Consider the following 17,489-nt stretch of genomic DNA (forward strand, 5'->3'; position numbering starts at 1 on the left):
ATGTTGATCAGGTATGTTTTGCGGTCATTGTCCGTATATATATGATATATACAGACAATGACCAGTCATGCTTCATGAATGATATTTGTTTTTATAATTTTAAGAAACTTTTCTTATTTTAGTTCACCTATTTTAAGATGGTGAACATATCCAAAGTTAATTTGTTTCACTTGGCTATTTTTTTAGCATAAAGAATCATTAATTATTATTATTATTATTATTATTATTATTATTATTATTATTATTATTATTATTATTATTATTATTATTATCTATAAACCGTTATGGTGGGTGTATACAGTATTGTCAGACCAGGAGAACTATAATTGATGGAAACCATCTATAGGACACATTCAACACCATAATTCAACACCACAATAGATGCATGTGTATCACCATAACATAAAAAACATGTATTATGCATGAGGGTTCATACATTTTTAAAGGAGCAAGCGTTGATTTCTGCAGCATGCAGCTGTCTCATTTGCCCAAAGTGAGGGATGGGGTAAGAGAGCAACACATTAGCTTACATTCCCTTATTCTGACACAGCAAGGCTTTTCCAAAACACAAGTACTTTTGGAGTGATACAGGAGTGGCTTATTAACATTTAGCATTGCTTCATAGCAACAAAAAGAAGAAGAAAAGACACCATCTTTCTGTATTTTAATTTCATTAATGAATTTGAAAACGATTCAACTTGTCCAGAACCACTTGTAACCATCACGTGGCATGGCTGTGCATTTGCTTTGAGTCAAATCTTCTCACGCCACAGACAGACCAAGAATGTCTCGCCCAGAAGACCCGAGGAACCCGAGGAACTCTACATGTATGACTTCTGTGACGCGAGCCACCCCGACGAGGTGCTGGAAGCCCTGCACGGCTTCTACGCCGAAGGCCTGTTCACAGACATCGCCCTGCAGTGCTCCTCTGGCCAGGTCCTCCACTGCCACAAGGTGGCGCTCTGTGCACGCAGCTCATACTTCAGAGTCATGTTCACAGCGGACATGAGGGAAAGGACCAATAGCCTGGTCAGGTATGTATGAGAAAGACAGGGGTTGCCATTGACACATTATGCCAATTAATGGCCCTAGGGTATTCACGTTCGATTCCCTTACCCCCAACCAATCACCCGCACCATCCAACCTATACCCCCAACCAATCACCTGCACCATCCAACCTACCCCCAACCAATCACCTGCATCATCCTACCCACAACCAATCACCTGCACCATCCAACCTACCCCCAACCAATCACCCGCACTATCCAAGTGATCATCCTTCAACCTTACATCAGCCCCCTCAAGGAGCCTCAGTAAGTATCCACTTTGTCTTGAAATACAAGCGGCATTGAAGATAGCCATAATAGTATGTAGATTTACCCACATGCAAGGGTGACTCCAAAGCACCAGGGGCGATATCCGCAAAACATGCAATCATCACAAAATGAAAACAGGAAAGGTTCCTACTGTTACAGTTCACATTAAGGGCATGCTATATCCAATATGAATGGCATGATGCTTGCTGATTAAAGAGGCAGTCCTTCAACCGGATGACCCGGGGTTCGAGCCCCACAGGTTGGCAAATATCTGCCGAGCTGTGATGCTCAACCGTTTTCATGTCAAGGGCCCCCCTCTACATTACCCCCCCATTTCATGAGTCTCTCCCAAATCTGTCATCATTTTGTCCAGAATCCCATGACTATCTGTGTTGAGAGATAACAGTGAAACTATGATCAAAACAGTCATTCTGCTTTCTCTAATTGTGTTCACTTCTTGCAAATGAAATAATGGGCAAGTTTAGCCATTCTGTTGAGAAGTAGTTACCCCCACACAGAAGCCATCTTTAACTCTTTATTTCATCACAGCATTTGGATCCATAGTGGATCTTCATCAGGTCAAATTAACATTCATTTACAAGGTCATCAACTGCTCCTGGGGACCCCCTGGAACACGCTCAAGGACCCCCTAGTGGTCGTTCGACCCCATGTTGAGAACCTCTGCTTTTACAGAGTCACCAAGTGACTCCCCACTACTAGGAGGCACCCCCCTCATACTGGTAGGGAGAAAGTGACTCTCTACACAAGTATTACAGTACCAAAAAAAACACAGCAAATAAGCATGCAGGGTTCTTGGTCATCAGTACCCCAGAGGCGCTCCTCGATCCTCGACTCTCTATGACCTTCCTATCCGTAGCTACGGCCCTTTTCCCCGCCCCCTCCCTTGACCCGGATCGCATTCGCTCCAAAATGTAATGGGTTCTTCCTTGGCCCATGCCTTCCACCAAGGTTCATGAAAATCCGCCTGGTCATTTTTCCATAATCCTGCTAAGAAACAGACAAACAAACAGACAAACAAACAGACAAACTAACAGACAAACAAACAGACAAACGGCACCGAAGACATAACCTCCTTGGTGGAGGTAATTACATCTCTTCTACTGTCCCTCTATCCCTCTTTTCTATCCCATTCTCCTCTCCTCTCCTCTCATCTCCTCTCATCTCCTCTCATCTCCTCTCCTCTCTCTCTCCTCTCCTCTCATCTCCTCTCCTCTCCTCCCCTCTCCTCTCCTTCTCTCTCCTCTCCTCTCCTCCCCTCTCCTCCTCTCTCCTCTCCTCTCCTCTCATCTCCTCTCTCCTCTCATCTCCTCTCCTCCTCTCATCTCCTATCCTCTCCTCTCCTCTCTCTCTCCTCTCCTCTCATCTCCTCTGTCCTCTCTCTCCTCCCCTCCTCCCCTCTCCTCTCCTCCTCTCCCCTCTCCTCTCCTCTCCTCTCCTCCTCTCCTCTCCAGGCTGCCGATAGTGGACGCAGAGGTGCTGTCAGCCTTGGTAGACTACATCTACTCCTCCAGACTCACCATCACTCCTCTGAACGTGGAGCGTGTTCTGGAGGCGTCTGACCAGCTGCAGTTTGGAGCAGTGAAGCGGGCGTGCGAGGCCTTCCTGCTGCGTCTGCTGGGGGTGGACAACTGCCTGGGCATGCTGGCCTTCTCCCAGCTCCACACATGTCCCGCCCTGGAGAGGGAGGCACGCAGGATGCTCTCAGGCAGGTCAGAGATCACATCTCCAGTCAAATGTTCACCATTTCCTAGTTAAAGACCCCATAAAAAAAATAAAAAAAAAAATCTTGTTCTTTCAGTTGGATGCTTGAGCTTCTCTGTGCAAAAATGATGTCTGTGCAGAGTTTGACACTAGAAGGCTGTTTTCACAATCATCTGCTGAAAGTGGAACGTTTCTCGGAGCTCACTGAGAATCATATTTTTAGGGGGCGGGCCGACGAGCATGACTTGTGACATCATAAGAGTTTGGAAGCCAATCCCAGTCCAATATTCAACTTACACAAGATACACTGAGAAATAACTTTACACTGACGTAGGAGACATCTCTTGTCTCCAGCAGGAAAACGTTTGAGATCTCTCTGAAATTTTTAACGAGAGAGAAGGAGTATATAGGATTTTAACAAGATAATTTAACTTTTTTCAAAGGAAAAACCATAGACCCAAATTATTATTATTCAAAGTAGAGTATTTTACATACATCTTAAAACGTGATTTTAGGGGGTATTTAACTTACTGAAGGAGTAACGGAACATTTTTTCCACAGGTTTCAGGAGGTGATCAGAGAGGAGGAATTTCTGGAGCTGGATTCTGACAGGTTGGGCACTCTCCTCGCAGAGGAGAACCAGGAAGTGGTGGCGGAGGCAGTGGTCAGGTGGCTGGGTCACGACCCTCGCATTCGATCGAGGGCTCTCCCAGAACTTCTCTGCTGCCGGCGGCCCCTCGATATAAACCAAACACACCTGAGGAGTGCCTTCCTGCAGCTGCACAGCGACGATCAGCTCAATGAGTTTGACAACATCCTCTCGATGTTCACCCTAACGCCCATGATGTCCAAGCAGCCCTCCAGGAACGTGAACAGTCCCAGCTCTAGGGTGATCGTCATCGGGGGCTACCACTGGCACCCTTTGTCCGAGGTCCAGCGCTGGGACCCGCTGGGTGGGGTGTGGGAGCGGGGCGGGGACATGCCAGATCACACCAAGGAGAGCTATGCAGTGGCTTTACTGGGCTGTACCATCTATGTGAGCGGCGGGTACAGAACCCACACCACCGAAGTGCTGGACGCGGTCTGGGAGTACAACGGCGATTCTGACCATTGGACTCGGGGGCAGCCCATGCTAACTGCCAGGTACTTTGATCAAATATGCTTGTCAGATGTATTTTTGTTTGTTGTTTTGTTATTGAGTTACAGCTCTTTTAATACGGTTTAGGTTAAGGTTAGACTGAGTTTGCCGATATCCTTTCCCGGTTTCCTTCTGTTCTATTTTCCAAGCATGCAGCGCACAGCAGCCGATGTGCCAGGCATGGGGGCAGCTCCGAGCCAGGCGCTGAGGAAAAAAGAGTGTTTCTGGTGTGACCGGTTTAGCCTGAGCTCAGCTTCAGCTTGGCTTGAGCTTTGCTTCTGCGTATGGTGTGACTGTGAACAAAGCGTCATTCTTTTGGAATTATTCGGCTCTGAATTCTGCTTCAGACCATTTCTATTCTAATGTATATATAATATTTCTGAACCCCCTGCAGGTACTACCACTGTTCGGTGGCCTGTTGTGGGTGTGTGTATGCTATAGGAGGCTACAGGGCAGGTTCGGCCATGGGACAGACTGAACTGTTTGATCCACTGAAGAGGAGCTGGATGGCTGCAGCTGATATGGTGCAAGGTGCGTGTTTTGTACAAGTATGACACACACCATCTTCAAGTTCTACAGCAGAGGTTCTCAAATGTTTTTCAGCCAAGGACCCCTTACAAGATAGAAAATATACCGGGGACCCCCTCATTCTGATTTGTGATTTTGGGCAAAGCTTAATTGTTTCCACGGTAACGTGCTTGACTTTCAAAACGATAGGTTTGTTAGATTAGAATGTAATCCATGAACCATTTCAGATTTAAAGCATACAATATTTCCGTTGAACTATGAAGCTTTTGGGGAAAAAAAAAAAAAAAGTGTTTATTTTTTATTTTCCTGAAAATGTTTCGTGGACCCCCTGGCAAAGTGCCACAGACCCCCTTGGGGTCCCCGGACCCCCATTTGAGAAACACTGTTCTATATGGTTTTGACAGATCAGTGCTTCCCAATCCCGTCCTCAAGTACCCCTGTTGTTAATTCCAGGGTTGGATCCAGTTAAGGGCTTAATGCTTATTTGTTGAGCATTAGAAAAAGATCTACCTGAACACTATTAAAGTGTCTAGACCTTAATTGCATCAGTTGGGCAAGAGTAAAGATGAGACAAAAACTTGCAGGACACGTGGCAGTCAAATTAAAAATGACTTAAGTTAAGTTAAGTTAAGTTATCCTTTATTGCCCCATTGGGAAATTCATCCTCCCCATTTAACCCATCCTCTACTAGGAACTTAGCTAGAGCTATAGGAGCAGTGGGCAGCCGCAGTGCAGCGCCCGGGGACCAACAGTTCGATCCAGTGCCTTGCTGGTCACAGGCACTGACAGGAGTATTAACCCTAACAGGCTTTTAAATAGCGAGCTGTGGCCGAGGCCACGTAGCTGCTCATCACTGTACTGTCTGTCTTCTCAGGTGTAGGCAACGCCTCAGCGACTGTGCTGGGCAACAACATCTATGTGGCTGGTGGTAACTATGGTTACAAGGGCAGCTGCACCTACAGCAAGATTCAGAGTTACAAGGTGGATGTGGACCAGTGGAGCATCCTAACCTCCTGCCCGCATCCAGGTAGTCCTGATACTAACCCTAACCCATCCAGGTAGTCCTGATGCTAACCCTAACGCAAACCTATCCAGGTAGTCCTGATGCTAACCCTAACGCAAACCCATCAAGGTAGTCCTGATGCTAACCCTAACCCATCCAGGTAGTCCTGATGCTAACCCTAACCCATCCAGGTAGTCCTGATGCTAACCCTAACGCAAACCCATCAAGGTAGTCCTGATGCTAACCCTAACCCATCCAGGTAGTCCTGATGCTAACCCTAACCCATCCAGGTAGTCCTGATGCTAACCCTAACCCATCCAGGTAGTCCTGATGCTAAACCTAACCCATCCAGGTAGTCCTGATGCCCTAACACCTAACCCATCCAGGTAGTCCTGATGCTAACCTTAACCCATCCAGGTAGTCCTGATGCTAACCCTAACCCATCCAGGTAGTCCTGATGCTAACCCTAACCCATCCAGGTAGTCCTGATGCTAACCCTAACGCAAACCCATCCAGGTAGTCCTGATGCTAACCTTAACCCATCCAGGTAGTCCTGATGCTAACCCTAACCCATCCAGGTAGTCCTGATGCTAACCCTAACCCATCCAGGTAGTCCTGATGCTAACCCTAACCCATCCAGATAGTCCTGATGCCCTAACACCTAACCCATCCAGGTAGTCCTGATGCTAACCTTAACCCATCCAGGTAGTCCTGATGCTAACTCTAACCCATCCAGGTAGTCCTGATGCTAACCCTAACCCATCCAGGTAGTCCTGATGCTAACCCTAACGCAAACCCATCCAGGTAGTCCTGATGCTAACCCTAACGCAAACCCATCCAGGTAGTCCTGATGCTAACCCTAACGCAAACCCAAATCCCAGCTGTCAAGGCCCAATCTGGAGGCAGTACAAGTCATCCAGTTACTTAAATAATTCCAATAACATGGAAATCAAACAGGAGATAAATAAATAAATCAATATGTCTACTCTTAAAGGAATAGTTCACCCAAATATGTTGGTCATTATCTACTCATCCCCATGCCATTTTAAACACGATTAAAACGCTTGGTGTCGTTGCACTCCGTAGAGTCCGGCCTGTGCCTGGTGTCCTCGAGCAGCAGCCTGTACCTGCTGGGGGGCCGGGGGGCCCGAGCCGAACGCTACGACCCCCAGACGGAGGAGTGGACGAGCCTGGCCTGCATGAAGGAGAGGAGGACGGAGAGCGGCGCCGTGGCCATGCGGGGCTGTGTGTACGTCACCGGGGGCTACTCCTGCTCCGAGGGGACCTACCTGCAGAGCGTGGAGAAGTACGACCCTCACACAGATTCCTGGGACATCGTCGGAGAACTGCCCGAAGCGGCGCGCTTGCACGGCTGCGTATGTGTTTATAACGCCGCGTAGCGCGGAGAGAAGGAAGGGTCCAGCCAGAGCCGTTTTACGAAGAGTTGCGACATCTCCATTCACTCCAATGGACCAGTTTTTTACCCTCAAGAATTCCAGGAAGTAAGGTCCTGGATTAAGCAGCACTGTCGAGTTGCAGCAAAATGTTTGTGTTGTACTTTGAAAGTTTTTTTTTTCTTGAATCAAATTGTACATTATCAGCTTTATTTTAGCATTCAAAAGTAGCGCCTTTCCTGGCTGTTCATTGGCCAATGAGTCACGCATTTTGGTCCTCCGCTGACGCCACTCTCTCTCTAGAGGACACTAGGTCCAGCTAATGACGCCGCATCAGCCACTGCGCTCGTTTAAGGCGGTGATGTACCGGCTGGGTAGAGTGTGCTTGTTTTACCCCCCGGGCGGGCCCTCCCAGGGGGCAATTAAGCTCCTTAACTGCCTGCTCTGAATCGGCAGCAAAAACCTGAAAACTTAGATTGTGTTTTCAATGCCCAATTGTATTTCTGTTAGGACAACTCAGATATTGATATTAATATGTTTACTAATGGTTATTATGACCTAGTACAGTAGGAGGTTTGTTTTTCTTTTGGCAGTAACAATCTGCTCATGGCCTGCTGCTGAAGAGACGTTGCTCCTCCAAACAGCTGACTGAACTTGCGTCGCTCATAAAAGTAACATTGAAGTGCTGTGTGCTATGTGCTTTCCCTTAACTTAGCAGTTATTAAAGGATGGTTTTAGCGATAAGCAACCCACCTTGTATCATTAATAATCTGGGTAATATAAGCACACGGGCAGTGATTACCTTCTCTCTCTGTGTTTTGCTCACAGAGATCTGCCATTTCCTCCTCTGGGAAAGCGCGTTGTGACATAAAGTGCGAGCTGCGGAAGTTCTGCTCGAGAGGCAGAATCTGCTCTGACGGAGCAGGCTGTCGGCAGCACGGAGCTTCGTTACATAGCTAATTCATGTTCTCATAATTATATATATATATATATTTTTTTTTTATTTAACCTTTATTTAACCAGATAAGACATTTGAGATACAAGATCTCTTTTGCGAATGTGATCTGGCCAAGAAGGCAGCAATTACAAGCCAGGTTACAATCAACATAAATTACAGTACATATAAAGGAAACATAAAAACAGGGCTATAAAGCTGAAACATTTCAAAAAGCAGGGACAACCAAATACATCATAAAATACCACATCCAAGGGTAATAAATAACACAAGATCAAGAACGTAAAAACATATGGCCTAAAAACAAGAATAACAGGTCAAAAAGGGCGTCCATATAATAAACCATAATGAACCGCGATGTGACAGAAAATACGTTATTTAGTTTACACCCGTTTTGGCCAGTTCCAGGACTCTACTCGGATCTGAATATCTTCTAGGGGGATCAGAATGACACCAAAGGTATTTGGTTCAGTAAAACATCATATTTTAAGCTGGAAATAAGGTCTGGGGTGTAAAAAACAGGAATTCTCCTTTAATCCCGCTTCCCACTCGCAAACACAGCCAATCGTCCCTGTATGGACGCCCGACCAAGCCGGAGGTAACACGGGGGCGCGAACCTGCGACCCTTGTGTTGTAGTCAGGGAATCTATCTTTACACTACCCGGACGCCCCCCTTTTTCCTCCGGCCATTCCAAAGCCTAGCAGCCCACGACAGCAAAACCCTCGTCAGCTTTGTCTTGGATACAGTCAGAAAGATCCTGCCTGAGGAACTCAGAAAGATAACATGGGGTCAGGCCATGCTAAGCCTTGAAAGTGATCAGCATAATCTTGAAATCAATTCTGAAACAAACAGACGCTGATGCGGGGGTGGCATCTCTTAGTTTTGGTTAAAAACATGCAGACACACAACACAAGGCAGGTAATTGGAATTGCAGTAGTCAGTGAGATGGAATAAAGCATGTATAATTATCTCATTCTGATTTAATTGTTTGAACGCAGGTAATGACAGGCTATGACAGGTAAAATAACAAGAACTGAGATTAATTGTTAAGCAATTAATCTTTTAAGCAGATATGCAAAGTGGCCAATTTATTTAATTCACTACTGCGCTTGACAGCTGGGTATCATCGGCATAGCAAAAGGAGATGCTATGCCGCCTAATTAGGTGACCCAGAGGAAGTGTATACCAAGGAGAACAGAATTGGCCCGAGAATTGCCCCTTGCGGCACGCCACATGGGATTGAGGACTGCGAGGACAGAGCCATCAATAGACACAATGGATTTCACTGACAGTCAAATGTACGGTATTGAAAGTGCGTCATATACTGAATTTGATGGTAGTTGCCAACACTGAATTATGAACCCGCTGTCTCAACCTATCAATTAGGAGGAGTGGCCTACAGTAGCAATCACATCCTGCACTATCAGCATTCATCAGGATATCATTCATTCATTCATTCATTCATTCATTCATTCATTTCATTCATTCATTCATTCACCACCTTGAGGTCAGTTTCAGCGCTGTGCTGCTGATAAAAACCAGACTGACAATATCTTATTATTTTTCCAAGACTAGCAGTTACCTTGATACGTCCTACTGCAGGACCTTTGAGATGAAGAGTATTCAAAACAGGCCTGTAGTCGCTGAAGAGGCTGAACACAAACTGTCTCAAAATATCCACAGAGGAGATTGAGTTTTGAAAATGTCTCTTTTCTGAAAAGGAGCGTGCTTCTGTCTGTCTGTCTGTCTGTCTGTCTGTCTGTCTGTCTGAGTGGGAATGTAATAGCATAGAAAAGGAAAGAGGTGTAGAGAGATGTGAGCAGTGTTGGGGGTAACTCATTACAAAAATAACATATTACATGTAATATATTACTTTTAGCAGTAACTCAGTAATATAACTTATTACTAATAGGATTTGAGTAATATTATACCAGTTACTTTGTCAAGTAACTCAAGTTACAAATTGAGTTACCTTTTTTAAAATCAAAGCACATTTAAACAAATATACAATCATCTCCTAATCAAATTGTGTGTTTTTATGCAAATAACCACGATAGATGACAATAACAAAGAAAATAATAACATTTAGAATTTTGGACGGTTTACACTGACTTCAAGGCGGTTGCAATTATTTTTTCCGGATGGTTCCGGGGCGGCGATGTCATTCTGCTGCTGCTGTTGTTTTGGTGAAAGTAATGCAAAAGTAGTGTAATAAGTAATGAGTTACTCTACACAGACAGTAATATTGTAAAGTAACGTATTACTTTCAAATGAAGGTAACTAGTAATATGTAGTATATTACATTTTGAAAGTAACTTGCCCAACACTGGATGAGAGACAAATTGATAGACAGTCCCACGGACAGAGAGATGGACAGACAGAGACAGATATGCACTGCTGTGTGATTGTGTATGTAATGTGAACAGGGCACTCCTGAAACTCCCCTATATAAATAAAGGTTCATTAATTTAAAAAAATGCTCATTGTTGCTGCTCTGTTCTGTACCTGGGGTTCTTCTGCTGCTCTCTTTGCCAGGCGTTCCATGTATGCTCATGGAAGGGCAGGGAGCTCCCAGAACAGAGCCATACCGCCAAAAATAACTTGTGCAAATATCAATACAGTAAAAGCTTTGTTTGGACTAAAGCGGTCCTGACTGAACCGGAGGTCAGAGACAGGCAAGAGAAGAGGGAGGGGCGGCTATTCATTATGCACGGTGTTACAGAATATGATGTCGGCTCTAATAACGCAGAGATCCCTTTTGTCATTTCTGTGAAACTCGATTAGGTACAAAAAGCGCGTGTGAAATAAGATGACAAATGCTTAGCCTTTTTATACCAATTACTCCAGGTCTGTGCTCATTGTTCTCTCTGACAATAACGGCCCAGATTTGAATCACCTTGACCCATTTTGTCCATTTTGAAGTCACACTGCTGGGCTCTGAAGACTGAGAACTAGGCCTGCAGTCACACACACACACACACACACACACACACACGCACACACACGACACACACACACACACACACACACATACACATATACACACGTGTGCACACACACACACACACACACACACACACACACACACACACACATGACACACACACACACACACGGTGGTGTTTCTTACTAGTTTGCTGCCCTCTGCAGCGTATATGATTAAGGCAGAGTCGCAGTAAGCAGAAATCACCAGGGGATGGCAGTGTTGGTCCACCGTGGCCCTGCATGGGTCTGTGGGAGGACGTGTGAGTAATAATGGTGTTGCGACTGCTGTGATTTCTTTCTGCTGTTTTAAAAGCACATTCAGAGGGACTTTGTGCCTGACAAGCAAGGACATGAACGAGCATCTATCTTTAGTGAAGGAGTTTACACTGTTCATCTTTCATAGTGCAAGGTAAAGCCAGCTTTATTTGCAGACTACAGTTTACCCACCTTTCAAAAAGCCTGGGGAACATGGGTGGTGGTGGTGGTGGGGGGGGATGAAGGTTAAATCTCCAACTCTACTATTGTCAAGTTGCCCTTGAGCAAGGCACCGAAGAGTGTGGCAGCACTGGGCAGCTTCCAGTGTTTTGCAGTGCCATGCTGGAAAACAATGTGCTCAGGCAGCTTCTATTGGATAAATAAACTTTGACTTTATTCTAGGGATGCACGATGATATCGGCTCGTTATTGGTATTGTCCGATAAAGGCTTTAAACTGAAATATAAATACTATACTAAATATTTAAATATGATATATATAATATTAAAATATGAATTATTTTATATACTTTGATTATAAATTGAAATATCGGCATCTGCCCGAAATAAACATCTCTGCCGATATGACAGGCCGATGCTGTAATTATTCAAATACTCAATGCTTGACTAAATGCTTGAATGAATGAATGAATCTTACAGTTTTGTTTGAAAGAAAATGTTACACAAATGATCAGATATGGCAATTTGTTTTACATATTTTAACCAAAGTTTTTTCTTATTTTACCCAGTGGCTGTATAGCTTTTGAAAAGCATCTACTAATATAATAGGGTGGGCGGCGGTTTACGTGAGGCGGCGCGGCGCACAATTGCTCAACTGCCAGTTGGGCGAGTACGCACAGCTGGGCGTACAGGCCGGGCGTACAGGCCGGGCGAGCCGGCGACGCGTACGAGACCTCGAGGGCAAAACCAACTGCATCTGCCAGTGAGGCATCACGATAAGTGTGTAGGCATAATAATGTGTTAATTCCACTACAGGAAGTGACTTGATGATGTTCCCGGAAATGACTGTAGGTGGGGGAAGAATGCATGCATACATCAGTCTTGGCAATCAGCCAAAAGAGTTGGAATATATCGGCAAAAAAAAAATCCAATATCGTGCTGCTGCATTCCCACTTTATCCCTATAGCACTTTTCTCCCATTTATCACATTATCATTATAGCACATTTATGAATACACAGCATTTTAATGCTTCTCCTGCCCCAGCTTGGTTTGATAGGGATGTTGATGTATACCACTGACTCAACCATTACTTCACCAGCTGCTGAGTGTGTCCCCCCCCCCCACACACACACACACACACACACACAGACCCACACACATTTTCAACTGTGCTCCAAGCGAGCGCCCATGCAGCGTTGCGTCACTTTCAGCTAAAAAGGCAAAGAAAAGCCTCCTTCTGAAGCCACAAAAGGAAATGACAAAGCTATATTATTATCCCGGTATTAGGCACGGTGCTATTAGCTCTTCACTTGACGTGTCTGCTGTAATTAGCTACGTAGCTTACTGCTCTCAATTGGGAAAATGTGAGTTTACGGTTTCCATGCCAATTACCGGCCCCTGTATGAAGTGACGTACAGGAAGGTCGGGTGTGTGTGGTGCACCAGAGACTTGTAGAGGAAGTACAGTAGATCTTGATATAGGCCCTTTTCACAAAAGAGACTTATAGGAGGAGATCTTGATTTAGGCCCTTTTCACACCACAGACTTGTATAGGAGGAGATCTTGATTTTTCACACCAGACCAGAGACTTATACGAAGTACAGTAGATCTTGATATAGGCCCTTTTCACACCAGAGACGTATATCAGTAGATCTATATATAGACCCTTTTCACACCAGAGACTTGTATATCAGGAGATCTTGATATTGGCCCTTTTCACACCAGAGACTTGGATAGGAGGATATGTTGATATAGGCCCTTTTCACACCAGAGACGAATATCAGGAGATCTTCATATAGGCCCTTTTCACACCAGATACTTGTATATCAGGAGATCTTCATATAGGCCCTTTTCACACCAGATGCTTGTATAGGAGGCAATCTTGATATAGGCCCTTTTCACACCAGATACTTGTATAGGAGATCTTGATATAGGCCCTTTTCACACCAGATACTTGTATAGGGGAAGATCTTGATATAGGCCCTTTTCACACCAGATACTTGTATAGGGGAAGATCTTGATATAGGCCCTTTTCAAAAATATGGCTATAGCTGGGTTCTCACCATGTCAGCAATAAAAAGGTGAACCTTCTGTCACCCATAACTCTGTCTGATCAATGACTGGCAACTGTGCATGTGTGGGAGGGTGGAGCAGCGACCGGGGCAACAAGGGGAAATTGGCCAAGTACAATTGGGGAGAAAATGGGTTGAAATCAGAAAAAAACAACAATGTAACACAATATAGCTGTTGTCAGTGACATCTTTCGGTTTCTGTTGTCAGACGACGAGTGCAGGTAGGCTAACTGTGATCGGCTAACGCAAATTTCTCTAGCTACTGTTAGCATTTTGTGCGACTCTCAATAATTCACTTTTTATAGTGTTGCACTCATCTGACAAACAGAATATTTCATTGACCACACCTGTGTTACATTATGTTGAAACAAAATAAGTGATGGAGCTAGGGCAACAGAAAGTTCTGTTTAATGTAGCTGCTAATGAAAAACGGGGACGTTATAGTTCGGCAGTCAAATATATTATTAAGATGCTATAAAAAGGGGGGAGGGGAACAGTTCTAGTTTCATGTAGGCCTATTTTGACCATAGTAACTGTTGTACTGCACCTACATTGTCAATATAGAGGCCACATACATCCCCTGACTGCCCTACGTCTCTAGTTTGTCTTTGTAAAGTTTCATGAGACTGTGATTATCCTAGAGGTCACAATAGCTCATTTTGAAAAATGGTCTCACTACAATGAAATGCTATGGGGACTAACATTATCACACACATGAATACAATTAGGCTCATTGAATCCACAAGAGTCTCAGCTTTCCAGTCCAATTTATGCAATTCCAATAGGCCACGCCCCCAGCCAGTATGCAGAAATATTCAAATAGAATAGGCGGAAATCACATTTATTTTTTGTGTGCCAAAAACAGCACAGGATTTAACCTTCACCCGTTTACTTACTCAGATACTCGCTATATGATGCCCATCTCCACCTGTTTACTTACTCAGATACTCACTATATGATGCCCATCTCCACCTGTTTACCTACTCAGATACTCACTATATGATGCCCATCTTCACCTGTTTACCTACTCAGATACTCACTATATGATGCTCACCTCCACCTGTTTATCTACTCAGATACTCACTATATGATGCCCACCTTCACCTGTTTACCTACTCAGATACTCACTATATGATGCCCATCTCCACCTGTTTACCTACTCAGATACTCACTATATGATGCCCATCTTCACCTGTTTACCTACTCAGATACTCACTATATGATGCTCATCTCCACCTGTTTACCTACTCAGATACTCACTATATGATGCCCATCTTCACCTGTTTACCTACTCAGATACTCACTATATGATGCTCACCTTCACCTGTTTACCTACTCAGATACTCACTATATGATGCTCACCTTCACCTGTTTACCTACTCATATACTCACTATATGATGCCCATCTCCACCTGTTTACCTACTCAGATACTCACTATATGATGCCCATCTCCACCTGTTTCCCTACTCAGATACTCACTATATGATGCTCACCTTCACCTGTTTACCTACTCAGATACTCACTATATGATGCCCATCTCCACCTGTTTACCTACTCAGATACTCACTATATGATGCCCATCTCCACCTGTTTACCTACTCAGATACTCACTATATGATGCCCATCTTCACCTGTTTACCTACTCAGATACTCACTATATGATGCTCATCTCCACCTGTTTACCTACTCAGATACTCACTATATGATGCCCATCTTCACCTGTTTACCTACTCAGATACTCACTATATGATGCTCACCTTCACCTGTTTACCTACTCAGATACTCACTATATGATGCTCACCTTCACCTGTTTACCTACTCAGATACTCACTATATGATGCCCATCTCCACCTGTTTACCTACTCAGATACTCACTATATGATGCTCACCTTCACCTGTTTACCTACTCAGATACTCACTATATGATGCCCATCTTCACCTGTTTACCTACTCAGATACTCACTATATGATGCTCACCTTCACCTGTTTACCTACTCAGATACTCACTATATGATGCTCACCTTCACCTGTTTACCTACTCATATACTCACTATATGATGCCCATCTCCACCTGTTTACCTACTCAGATACTCACTATATGATGCCCATCTCCACCTGTTTACCTACTCAGATACTCACTATATGATGCTCACCTTCACCTGTTTACCTACTCATATACTCACTATATGATGCTCACCTTCACCTGTTTACCTACTCAGATACTCACTATATGATGCCCATCTCCACCTGTTTACCTACTCAGATACTCACTATATGATGCCCATCTCCACCTGTTTACCTACTCAGATACTCACTATATGATGCCCATCTTCACCTGTTTACCTACTCAGATACTCACTATATGATGCTCATCTCCACCTGTTTACCTACTCAGATACTCACTATATGATGCCCATCTCCACCTGTTTACCTACTCAGATACTCACTATATGATGCCCATCTTCACCTGTTTACCTACTCAGATACTCACTATATGATGCCCATCTCCACCTGTTTACCTACTCAGATACTCACTATATGATGCCCACCTTCACCTGTTTACCTACTCAGATACTCACTATATGATGCCCATCTTCACCTGTTTACCTACTCAGATACTCACTATATGATGCCATCTCCACCTGTTTACCTACTCAGATACTCACTATATGATGCCCACCTTCACCTGTTTACCTACTCAGATACTCACTATATGATGCCCATCTCCACCTGTTTACCTACTCAGATACTCACTATATGATGCCCATCTTTCCCTCTTCCGTGTTCCCTCTTGTCCCAGCTCTGCGGCATGTCCTGATCCTCCTTGTTTTCGCCCACTTAAAGCTGATAATGAAATGTACGCAGTGGGCGAAGCAGGCCATTCATCAGAGCAGATGTGTATCTAGGTGAGTGCCAGAGCAATAGTCTCTGGAGTCACACAGTCACTCCACGCTGGCTGGGGAACAGAGCCTAGCCTCTCACCCATGCCTGTCATTGGTGAAATATGTGCCAGTCAGCCTTATTACAGTTCATTATTAGCCCCCCCCCCATGAAATGTCCTCACACTTCACAAGCCATCACCTCTCATCTCATCTCAGCCCACCAAAAGGCTGCTGGTGGGCTGCTGTCATGGCCTGATCCATCTCTGACGACAACTCAAAGTGTTTCTCTCCTTAAGGACAATGACTGTAATCCTAATATAGTCCTCCTATAATAATCCTATAGGAACTTTTTCAAGGATACTACTATATAAAAAAAAAAAAAAAAAAGTAAATATATAAAAATAAATAAATGAATGGAAAAAAAATAAAAAAAAATATATATATATATATACACTGTATATATATCTCTCAATCACAATAGAGCTGTACTCTAAGCCTTAGAGTGGCTTAGGAGCTGGTCAAAGGTCAAAGGTCAAGGTCACTGTAACCTCTCGAACGCCATTTTCAAGCTTGTTAACGCGATATCTCAGGAATGCCTTGACGGAATTTAATCAAAGCCTTAGAGAGAACAAAATCCTTAGAGTCTAAGGATTTTGTTTACATCTGAAAACATTCGTTCGTCCTGCATAGTTCCTTTGGTGCTTGTCTACAAACTGTATGATAGTGCTGTCATCGTTAGGTGAACGGAAAAAATGCTAATTGAACTTGCTTGTTTAACCAATACTGTGTGGAGGGCCACATATAGTATAAGAGACAAGCAGAGGGCCACTCAAAATCAGTCCACGGGCCGCAATTGGCCCCCGGGCCAGACTTTGGACATGTCAGCTGTTTGGTATTTTCTCCCTCCCTCCCATGGTATCATTATAACAGTCCCACATCCACACTTACTACAGTGTGTCTGTGGCCTTCAATACTGCATTTATAATGACCTCTTTATAGTACTAGGCTACAGTATATTAATCTCCTTCAGGATTCCTATAGGGATTTACAATGTGGCGC

General features: G+C 44.3%; 1 protein-coding gene across 1 annotated transcript; it reads left to right on the plus strand.

Moving 5' to 3' along the window:
* LOC310791546 (kelch-like protein 23) lies at nucleotides 1-7,107 on the plus strand (the record flags this gene model as incomplete). The annotated part of the gene is made up of 7 exons (XM_083653218.1): nucleotides 1-11; nucleotides 774-1,034; nucleotides 2,789-3,046; nucleotides 3,600-4,181; nucleotides 4,571-4,707; nucleotides 5,579-5,731; nucleotides 6,794-7,107. The coding sequence occupies 7 exons, from the start codon at nucleotides 1-3 to the stop codon at nucleotides 7,105-7,107; spliced, it is 1,716 nt and encodes a 571-aa protein (XP_083509344.1).
* Nucleotides 7,108-17,489: the final 10,382 nt, after the last annotated feature.

Source organism: Poromitra crassiceps (genome assembly GCF_964638095.1).
Source record: "Poromitra crassiceps genome assembly, chromosome: 16".
NCBI lineage: Eukaryota > Metazoa > Chordata > Actinopteri > Beryciformes > Melamphaidae > Poromitra > Poromitra crassiceps.